This window comes from Asterias rubens, chromosome 12, assembly GCF_902459465.1.
Source record: "Asterias rubens chromosome 12, eAstRub1.3, whole genome shotgun sequence".
Taxonomy (NCBI): Eukaryota; Metazoa; Echinodermata; class Asteroidea; order Forcipulatida; family Asteriidae; genus Asterias; species Asterias rubens.
This window is the reverse complement of record NC_047073.1, coordinates 14,667,580-14,679,254: the sequence shown is the minus strand read 5'-3', so window position 1 is coordinate 14,679,254 and position 11,675 is coordinate 14,667,580. Positions and strand designations below refer to the sequence as shown.

At 39.3% G+C, this 11,675-nt stretch overlaps 1 protein-coding gene across 1 annotated transcript in view; it reads right to left on the bottom strand.

Moving 5' to 3' along the window:
* Positions 1-8,270: 8,270 nt before the first annotated feature.
* The window catches only part of LOC117297334 (serine/threonine-protein kinase NIM1-like), a 38,266-nt gene continuing 34,861 nt past the window's right edge, over positions 8,271-11,675 (bottom strand). The window contains exon 4 of the mRNA XM_033780308.1: positions 8,271-10,081. Within this exon, the coding sequence (XP_033636199.1) occupies positions 9,335-10,081 (747 nt within the window). The 3' untranslated portion in view covers positions 8,271-9,334. The remainder of the gene's footprint in view (positions 10,082-11,675) is intronic.

Sequence of the window (11,675 nt, the reverse complement as noted above, 5' to 3'; positions counted from 1 at the left end):
GACAGCTTGCACCGATGAAGAACAAATTTGTAGAAGGCTCAGGTAAAAAGTGTGTGTCTAACTTTACATTGAATCATAAGAATGATATTGAGAGTGGATTAGCAGTTAGTTTAATATTGATTTCCGTGCCGCCGATGAAATTGACCATGCACATGGTGCCATCTGAGTAGGGCGCCCTCGGCTATAGGTCAAAAGAATGTAGACTGGTCCCCTGTCCTTATCTCAAGGATAAGGACCGCTATTTATGTATACACATGTACGTCGGCTTTAACTGTGAACATCATGAGGGCAGGGTGAAATGATGCGAGGTCAAAAGGTGATTATGTACATGTTGCTCAACAGCAGAACTCTGGCATAATATTCACGAGCCTTGAAGTGCAGGCCTACGTCGTCGTCAGATGTTCAGGCTAAAAGAGGGTAAAAAGGCTAAACGTTTTTATGCTAACCATTATTTTGGGTAATTACCAATAGTGTACACAGTGACTTTAAAACCGATGGGAACCACATTAGAAATGTGTGGATAGTCTAAACTGGTGCTGAAGGGATTCAGCACCCCTATTAATAGCCACGATTCGCCTATTACTAGCCACGATTCGCCAGTGAAGATTACGTTTAGAGCCTTTCGCCCGAGGCAATTTGTTATTATTAACGCTTGTCATTCACTCAGTTTTGATTTGTATAGTCCTGCATCTCGATAAATCCACTCGTAGCATTGAACAAATTTCTCCCCTGGTGATTCGAAATCGTCCTGGAAGCATCACAGCCTCGAATAAAATCGTGTAAATCTTCCACATCCTTAAGTCCTAAAAAAACGTCATGGTGAAAAGTTCACCTTTGATTTTCCCAAGTTTCCCGCGCATTATCCGATCGTTAATTCGCCATTACCGTCGCTTAGCTAATCAGAGGCCACCGTGTGACCTTATTAGGCCACTCAGCAGCGGGGTTATGGAGGGCTTTGTACTTTTACCTGCAGTACGCCGTCATTGATTGGTCATGGCTTGCTAATATGCGAATCAAGTTTATTACGCGTGCAGCCCAGCGTGTATTTTATACACGCGTGAAATGGTTGTAGGGCGAAATGTCAGATGGATGAGTTGGTTATCTGCGATTTGTTGCCATCGTAACGAGTCCCATAAATTGTTGCCTCAGAGTTCGGGGTATGAATTGGCGAGACTCGCCAGGGATTCGTCCATTCCCCGGGGTCAAAAAGTTCCAGCCGTTTCATGTAACATAATTGCTGTATTTGTGGCTTGAATAACGTTCGTTTAGAGCGAGCGGATGGTTTGAACCCCCCTGAAGGATTCCCGTGTATGAAACTCAAAACGAATAATGAACATTTGGCTTATAAAGGGACGAAACATTCTTACGTGTTTTATCAACAGAAAGTTACCAACGTGATTGAATGTCGATGCGTCATCGCGATGGGTGATCCAATTTAAAGATGCTACGTCAGATTTTTGGCCCCAAACGATAAAAAAAATTGTTTTGAGTGAATGGTATTTCAAAGAGTATCACCCGCTCTAACGAAACAAAATTTAACTTTTACTTTTAATGGCCAGGAACCATGATTTTTTTTTTACGTTTCTCATAAAACACATACGAATTGGTCACGTGATATATCACTGATTTCACTGCTACTAATAATTGGCGGACTTTTTCAAGCAATGGCTCAAATGAAAGCTTGTAACTTTCTCGACCCCCATCAAAATAACTATTGAATTTTAAATCAAAATGTTTGGGCCACATCGGCCAAAAATCTGACAAAGCATCTTTAAGAAAGAGCATCTTTAAGAAAGAGCTGAGACGTTCAAAATGTGGTGCCTGTGCCTTATATTTATAAATATATAAAGAAGACTTGTTCTGAGCCATTATGCGATAAAGTTATGGCTTGTACTAAATGACTTGATTAAATCGAAAAACGAAATGTATAATTCATAGTTATGACTTGTACCAGATGCCATACCATTAAAGACACCGGACACTATTGGTAATGGTCAAAGACCAGTCTTCTCATCTGGTGTGTCTCAACATTTATGCAGTTTTCCTTGTGGTTTATAGTTTAGATAGAGTATTGGTGACATGTTTCATTACGGTATGCGTTCATCCCCGGGTGTAGGGCCTATATTTTGCATGGCTGAACCCAATATTAGTAAAGAATTGAACCTTATTTAAGCATCTTTTCTCAAAGCTGGTGAAAAGGGGGTATTGACACATTGTGAATGACATTCTACAAACAATAATAAACTTAGCAACCAGGTTTTTAGATCTTAAATCCAATATTTATTTATCCTGCCTTCATGGTACTAAAATAAATAGCCCACCTATGGGAACGGTATGGTTCTCTTTCCGATAAAAGAAAGCCATCAGTCCAACAACGTGGGCTAGTTTTTTAAACCATTGTTTTTTCACAAATAAAGTCCAATACCATTGTATTTGTATTAATTTAAACAAATTGACCGACTCTACTCGAGACAATTCGACTGTAGAAACAACTCAATAACTCTTGCTCAGTCAACCAGATTCCACAGTCGAGTTGTCTGAACCATTGAGTTGCCTGGACGGTCGAGTTGTCTCGAGTTAAGTCGGTCAACCGTCAAGTTGTCCACCATTCAATTTACACACCTTATTGACCTCTGTTAACAATCGTAATTTTGAGAATTCATCTACAGAGAAAAAACATAGAAGGGAACCAGTCACACCTTGTACAGTAAGTTGGCTGGCTGGTAACCTGTTTCTGCAATGCAAAAATGGTCAGACATGCAACCTGAACAATTTAGAAAAGAGAGAGGAAACTGTTTTTTTTGTGATGAATATTCATACAGTATTTTTAGTTTTATTTGGCACACACTAAAGAGTGAAATCAGCCGATAAAAACATGGCTCCTTTCTCTATGATCTTCCTGAGTTGACAAAATGTACTCCATAAACCTTATTCTTTTTACCAGTCAATAATTTATTTCAAAAATTCATCCAGAATAAAAACGTCATCATTCACCTAAATAGTAATCACAAACTTGGAAATCCCTAAAGGCAGTTCTACATAACAGCCTACTCCTAAAAGCTTTGTTGTTGTCCCTAATAGACAAGATAAGGGCCCAGTTTCATGGCTCTGCTTACCACCGAATTCTGCGCTTACGACCTTGATTCCCCGCTTACGTGCAAGCGCCAAATTTCTGCACTAGCCTTGTAAGTGTAGAATGCTTGGTAACGTGAAGTACGCACAAGCAGAAGCCAAAGTTTGCCGCTAACGTGTGAAATACGCTTGCCAATAGCACAGAATTCCCTTATTCCGTAAGCGCCGCTTTCGTTAAGCATAACCATGAAATTGGGTCAAGGTCATTACAGACTTTATGAAATTGGGCCCATGTCATCCATGAATAGCTTACAACATCTCACGGTGGCGCTTTGTGGTGTAAAGAGAGGTTTCTGCATGATAGCGCCCTCTTGAGGGGAACTAAGGAGGTCTTGCACAAAGACTTGCTGAAACCATACCAAAATCTCACATTAGACAGAAATGAAAATACAAATCTGTAAAAATTGTGCACTCAGCATAACAAGACCCATTCAAAAGAATGTGTGCCCTTTATTCGCTTTGGTTGAAAAACTGAATGATACAAGTAAGTTAGATGTGGTTAACTATACTATAGTTGGGATATTATGTCTGGTTGCAGCGTCATAAATCTTAAAAACAAACAAATAACGATTATTAATACACAGAAATCTTTTGTAATATTTATGGATGGAATTCACTAAAATATATAAATTTGTACTTACAATGGTTTTTTTTTTCTCTTCGTAAAAATAGTCATTCACAAAGAATATACAGTTCCACTCGTCTCCTTAAAATATTTGTGCATGAATAATATTTGTGCATTTATGCACTGCATTAATAAAGTGAAAAGTTACAACTGGAGTTACACCTGCTAGTAAAATAAACAAAAACAATTCTAACCCATCCCTTTGGAGGATGTCTTCATACATTCACTTAAACTTGTCCATTGTTAAAAGCACTGAACACCTTTGGTATTTGTCCAGTATCCTCACTTGGTATATCCGAACATATGCATAAAATAATAAATCTGTGAGCATTTTGACTCAATTGGTCATCGAAGTTGCAATAGAACAATGAAAGAAAAAACACCCTTGTTGCACAAATTTGTGTGTGTTCAGATGCCTAAAAAAAGGCTTCATGCCTGAAGTATTTTAATATTCGAGTGAGAAAAAAATTCTTTCTCAAAAACTACGTTACTTCAGATGGAGCCATTTCTCAGAGTGTTTATTCTATAAACAGCTCTCCATTGCTCGTTACCAATTGTTGAGTAACATTACCAATAGTGTCCAGTGCATTTAAAGACTTAACTGCACATTGGAAAGGTTACGGAGCTCTGAAAGTTGAGAATCTGAGATTATTTACTGCATGATGGTGACATCATAAAGGTACATGTAAGATGGGGACACCCAAATATGATTTATCTCAAGACGATCTTAAGGTGACTGCCCTTTGATCCAACAACCTTTTGTTCTAAACACTAGGGTTTGGGTAAGGGTTAAAGTTAAGATTAGAAAAATACACTAGGGGTGTGGGAACATAGGGGTGTCAAAACATATGGACGTTGGTACTTAGGGGTGTACCTGATCTTAAAGTAAGATGTCTTCTTTAGCGAAATTGTCGCATCTTGAAAGTAGAAAGTCAACTTCCGTAGATAAAGTATTTAGAGTTGACGACATTATTAAAGTATGAAGTCGACTTCCTGCAACATCCTAAAAATATCGAGAACCAAAAATAAATTCTCTTGGGAAAACAACATCCTACTATTAGGATGTCATTATCCTGAGATCAAATATATCTGGTAGACGACATTCTACCTTTCATGTTGCGTCATCTCAAGATATGGGATGTTGCCAATGCCATCTTACATTTATGGTCTAATCATCCTCTAGTAAATTATCTCAGAATCTCATCAAGCTGGTTGACACTTCCAGAGCTCTGTACTAAGGAGATTTGATTCTAAAAAATAAAACAGGGCCTAAAAGGAGTAACAAAACAGATTAGAGGCCTTTCAAATAAAAATTAAACATTTCAATTTGTTTTCAAAATAATGGGTGGGTGGGTCAAAATATACAACTGCTATTACAGAAAAACAGATTAAATTTTGTGTGTTTGGCAATTTTCTCTTGTTTCAACTTCGGTGCATGCTGAAAACTAGGAAAAGCCATTGACATCTCTGGAGTAGTGAGAGAATTGATCTAAAATATTGACTTCATCTAATGAGGCATTATTTTGCTCTTCAGTGTATACAGTATTTTAAACCTTGAGTCCAAGCTTAAAAATCAAAATTTAGGGTGGGTTGGAACAATTTCACAATTATGTTTAAACTATTTATTATAATAAGGAAAGACCCCTTTGCACAGAAATATTATTCCATCTCGCTAATTTGCTATTTTTTTTGCCACTACCACTTTACCTCGTTGAAAAAAATAAAAAAAATAAAAAAACACGCTTTTGTATCCTAAATGAGCCTTATCCTTGGCTTCTTTGTTTTAAAAGAACTCACAATTAGGATGCGTAGATAGAATCATCATAAACTTGTTTGAGCGCTGCATTTTTGTCAGTTTACAGGCCAACGTACATTGTGCTTCACTCATCAACTTAAATTTTTTACCACCTCGCTCAATTCACCGGCCCTTTAGACACCGTGTATGGAGCTCAAATCTTTAAAGGGTTTGATACTTTTTGTAGATCAAGCTTTTTGGCCAATGACATGAATCCATTCTCACTGTGAATAAAGATGTATATTATATAATTAACCTGTAGAAGTTTCAGAGTCACAGGTCGTCAAGTTTTTGAGAGAGAAAAAAGTGAAAATCACAGAGCAAAGTTTACAGGAGAGTCGCGCAAATATCTTGTACGGTACCATTCCTTCCTCCATAGTAAGTTGTAAATGATAAAATAATGTCCGCCTCACTGAGATAAAAATTTTTGTGACACTGTTTTACTAATTTCTCAAAAACTACAGCACCTCATCAGGTAGTATCATTATCCTCAAACCGTGTGCAAATCTGTGGACATTTTTTTTGTGTCGTACAAAATGTACCCAAACCCTTTAATATGGGACAGCTGTACTGAAGAACTTTACATTATAAGAAGAGCCGATGATCTCGATCCAGTCCCCTGAACCGAAAGGATCCCCGGTTTGTGTACATCATCAGTGCATCCTTTCATGAATATATTAAAAGGACTGACTTATTTTGCTCATTAACAATTCCTTGCACTAAGGAATACTGAATAAATGATCGTCGATTGCTCATACTTAAAAATTAAAAAAAAACGCCTAGCGAGGATGGCGCGATAGGATAGATCTAATGTACCCTTGAATTATATTAAAGTGATTAGTGAAGACAATTGAGGATTTAGCAAGAAATAACCTTTGGAAAACTTCAGAGCTAATCCATATTAACGCGGTGTTATTTGCAGTATATCTTTAAATTACTATTGGTGTACTCGTGCCCAACTGGCTCATGCCACAAACTCTGCAGGCCGACAAACCCCTTGTTTGTATACAGTGTACCCCATAGATAATATTCTAGTGTTGTGGTCCTTTAAATTGTAAACACAGTGCAAATTATAAGTCTGTTTCCCATGGAGGTCAGTCAAAAACCAAAGAATGCTTCCCATTCTCAGCATAACAAACCACTTTCTACAAATTATATGCTCTCAAAGAAACGTAAAGAAAGTATCTAAAAAGCCATTGTGTGCACTGTTAATTTTGACCCCTTCTCCAGCCTCAAATACTCGACCCCCCTAAGGGCAGTCGCCTGTGACCGACCTGACATGTCAACTTAAATACGCAAATCACTCGATTGACTACAAACTCATTTGCCTATAAAATGCTCCATCACAAACCTCTTCGACATACATGTACGCAACGCTTAATAGGGGGGAACGAATCCGCTCGCGGCAATTCTGGACGGAGCGTTTGTCTGTGAGCTGTTTATTATTCTGGAAAGATTTGATGCGTCTAATTCCAGAAACGTTTGCTTCATTGCCAACATATTCATAGCTTCCTACACGGTTCTGTAGTAATAAATGATCATGTCACTGTAATAATAATACCAATAATAATACTAACACTTATATAGCGCCCTAATCATGTAGACATGCTCTAGGGCGCTGAACATGGGAAGCATAAAATTACCTCCTTGGGGAAAAGTAGGAAAGAGCCGACTACATGGACATCACAGGCTTTAGAGGACTTTGTAGGCTATTTTTTCTCTGGTTGGTAAGACACTGCTCTGTAGAACTGGGAAGGTCCTGGGTTCCTACCCGAGTAGTATGCCTGTGATTTTTTGTCCACAGAGCTCGGTTAAAGTGCTAACACACATCGGTGTATATGTGTAAAAACCAAAACAAATACAATTTTTCCTGTTTTCAAGGGGTAAACAAAACGGAATACAGACTTGCAATTTGCATGTAAGTAGGAAGAACATCCTGCCTGCTATACATTTGATGAGAAAACATTGTGTGTGGTGGGGGGGGGGGGGGTTCTACAATCAAATGTCAAGAAGGTTAATCCTTCATCTTTATTCAGCAATTTTTTCTTACTTTTCGTTCAATCGAGATTCAGGTTGAAAGTGCAACTTACTATCCTCCATTACAAAACTGGGCCTTAGAAAAAACTTAGCGCCAATTTATTTTTTGGAAATAGTGTTGAGACAGTACATTTTCCTTACAAAAATAAGGATTAATTATGAGCTTGAGCTTGGGCTGAGGTCATGTTAATAATGGCTTCCCTCTTTTTTCTAAAATGCACCTATTGAACACGTTTCCTATTTATTACCTCTAAAAAGTTGCAGATGATTTTTTTAAATTGCATATTACATTACCATTTCTCATTTCCCTTTCCACCCCCGTCCATTGAAATTGAAACCTTTAATTAGCGCACATTCCGCAGAAAATCAGGATATGGTTTCCAATTAAGTAACAAGAAGGCAACATAGGGAGAAACAGTGTGACATCACAGGTCCACACCATATAAAATGACAGGAGGATCTCCTTACAATGAATGGATTCTAGACCACGGGGGGTTCTCAGCAGATGCCATTAATAGAAATTTAATAATTTGTGTTTTTCCCCTTCAATACTTGAGCATTGGCTAAGGCTTGCAGGCCTGATACTTCATGGAGGCAACAAAGGCAATTGCCTACGTGCCACCTGGTCATTGCCTTGGTGCCCTTGAAATGCTCTAGACCGTAGACATTTACATGTTCCTCATAGGCTGCCCTTTACCAAGGAGAACATGCCTTGGTGCCTTTTTGCCCTTTCAAAAATGAAGCATACAGGCCTCCCAGGGCCTGAAGGCTTGGGTAGCCATTTTGAAACCATACACTTGTACACAAGGCTTCAAGGTGAAAGCCAGAGTCTTAGCTAGCCAGTCCTGAAGTCACAGTTAAAGGGAAGATAAAATATCAAATGGTTTTTTTTACACCACTGCCATTTTGAGACTAGTACAACTCAGCTTTATCTGTTATGTGGACTTTGTTGAAATGCAAAACACGGTTGAAATTGCATAGTCCCTAGAGTTCAAATACCCTGGAGCATTCCGATCCTTTGCCCTGCAACAATATGCAGAAACAAATCTGTGACCCCTTTGGAACTTTCATCAGACCTGGAATCACACAGAGGCAAGGGCATCCATTGCCCCTGGTCTTGGCCTTCGTGCACCATCAAAAGTGTTCACAATGACTTGCAGATTTTCCGATGGAAGTGCCCTTTCCAAAACGATGGCCTTGCCTTCTCAAGATGAAATTCCAGACATGTTTCATCCCTCAGTTTGTTATGCCCAAAATCTCACTAATAGAAGGATATACAACAGTGCAAATTGTGACAAGCAATTACGTAATGATCATTCGCCTAAATGTGTTTTGATGGAGTCTGTGCTTATTTTTTGTACACACGTACAAAGCAATTGCCCTGCCCCCAATAATCTACTCGTGGGCAATTTTAAGATCTTGGGTAATTTTTCAATCATTCATTGCAAGTTGGGACTAAGATGGATCTGAAGCTAACACTTAAAGGCCAAATAGATAAAAGACTTTCCCAGTAACGCTGTAAAACCGTCATTTACTCTTGGCCCGAGAAGAGGCTGTATCCACTGATGCATTGAGCGATTATCACACATGAGTGCCTCTGGTGATAAGCGGGAGGTAATGACACACCTGAGCGATCACGCACGCAAAGCTTGTTTAAGTGATAACTTCTTGAAATAGACAAAATGTTATATTCACACACGACAACCCTATATATACATATAAAAAAAAAAGTGTTTCTTCTATCATTACAATATAATACAGAGCTTGGATGGTTTATTCTTAATCCTTTTACTGTCTCGGCTTTTCTTCTTCGAGGGCGGGTTCTGGCCATTAGAGGCTTGGGAGGTGGATATGATTGGTTCTGTGTTCTTCTTCTGTATCCGATGAAGCATGATACGATATGTCCCCGTTATGCTACTCCTAGCGTCTCTGTCCTTGGTCGTTTCCAAATGTTCGTCCGTGACGCCGAGATGGCTCAGCTGCGAGAGGACCTCCTTCTCCTCGGAGGTGGCTGTCTCTTTATCGAAACACGGGATGAGATGGTAGGATTGATGCGCAGCAGGGAACTCCTGGCTGCGTAGCCAGGTCGCGTTCTTAATCCCATCGATAGAGATACGCTCCGGCGCACTGTGCTTGAGGGCGCTGCGTATCAACCCCTGACAGTGATTGGAAACAAATGACGGAATCGTGAACTGCCCATCCAGAATGCACTTCTTGAGTTTGGCGACCGTGTCAGCACGGAATGGCATTACTCCAGCCACCATGAAGTACAACATGATCCCGATGGCCCATATGTCCACCGGGGGCCCGACGTAGTGTTCATCTTTGAAGAGTTCTGGGGCGGCGTACGGTGGGGAGCCACAAAACGTGTTCAGCATTTCGCTCTGCTTGAAAGTCGTGCTGAAACCAAAGTCTCCAACCTTCACCAGTCCGTTGGCCGCATAGAAGACATTCTCAGCTTTCAGATCACGGTGGATGATATTCCTCGAGTGCTGTAACAGAACAAGAAAGAACAATCAGAATTATTATTAACAGTTACAATTAAAAGTGTCCCACACACTGCCACAATGGAAATTTCTTTGCCGTTAATCGACCGGTGTATGGCAGGCACTCGCCTGATGTCCTGCCTAGGTGTGATAAGTTCTGTGTAAACTTTTAACCTACTGTTGGCCCGGCAGCGCCCGTCCAATGTGTGCGATGCCCTGCCAGACATTAGCAAGGCATTGACCGATTGATTAGCGTTCAGTTTGCGATGAGAAATGCCACACCATGTTTAAAGTCAGAGGTAAAAGTAACTTGATGCCCGCCCAATTCCCTAAAATTGAGCCGATGGCCACAAGGAGTCCCATGAGGCCCCCGGCTAAAAAAGGTCTAGATACCCATCGCAGACTACTTAAAAACCCATCACATGTTAGTAGTTGTGACTGAGGCCCTGGCTAAAAAGATCTAGATACCCATCGCAGACTACTTAAAAACCCATCACATGTTAGTATGTAGTTGTGACTGGGGTATTACAGCAAACAGGAAATCATCAATGCATCTTTTCCATTTTCATAAAACTCACTTCACGATTCACCGAAACAGTTTCAAGGGTTTTTTTGTAGATCAAGTTTTTGACCATGACCTGAATTCCTACTCACTATGAATGAAAATATTTGTAATATAATTTATCTGTAGAAGTTTAAGTCATCAAGTTTTTGAGAAAAAAAGTGAATATGTTTCCAGGAGAGTCGCAGAAATCCATTTGTACATGCCAAAATAATTTTCGTCTCATGAGAGTGAAATTGTTTGTGTGAAATTGTTTTACGCGTTTCTCAAAAAATACAGTACCTCAGCAAGTAATATTTTAAGGGAATCATTATCTTTAAACCGTGTAAGTTTAATGTAAATGTGTGGAAGTTTGTGTCTTGTGTCAAACAAACGAAAAGTACCCAAACCCTTTAACCAACAAGTCTATCATGTCTAATGAGTAATGACAAGTCAAGGAAAAACACACGGATTAAAGTAACACCACAACATTATGAAACCCAACGGTATAATTAGACTAAAACATACACCCATCTGATGAACAGATAACTAACTGTAAAAGTAACCAAAAATAATGAAATTGAGTCCTTGATATTTATACGACCTCACTTATTAACTTTTTCTGAGGTATGTGAATAGCTCTTCAGAGGAAACCAGCCCGAGGTAATTAGAGAAAACAGTATACGTCTAGGCTACTATGGCAATGTACAATGAACAAAATTGACATTTTGGATGCCGAACGTAATATTGTTAATAATACACTACACCATGAGTGTCAGAGGCAGTGTGCTGTGGCGGAGTCTACATGTATTTAATTAGACGGTCTTTAGATCTTGGTGGGGGGGGGGGAGGGCTAGACATGCTTGACAATTTCAATAATGGTTGATGTACTTGATGTGTACATGAATGTCTGCTTATACATTGTACATACAGCGTGGGCAAGACAATTTGATCAATTCTGCGCTTACGATACACCATTCTTCGCTTACTGTGCAAGTGCTAAAAATTAAGCAGGGTACCAGTCAAAAATTGTACATGTAAATAAGGTATTTTTTAGCT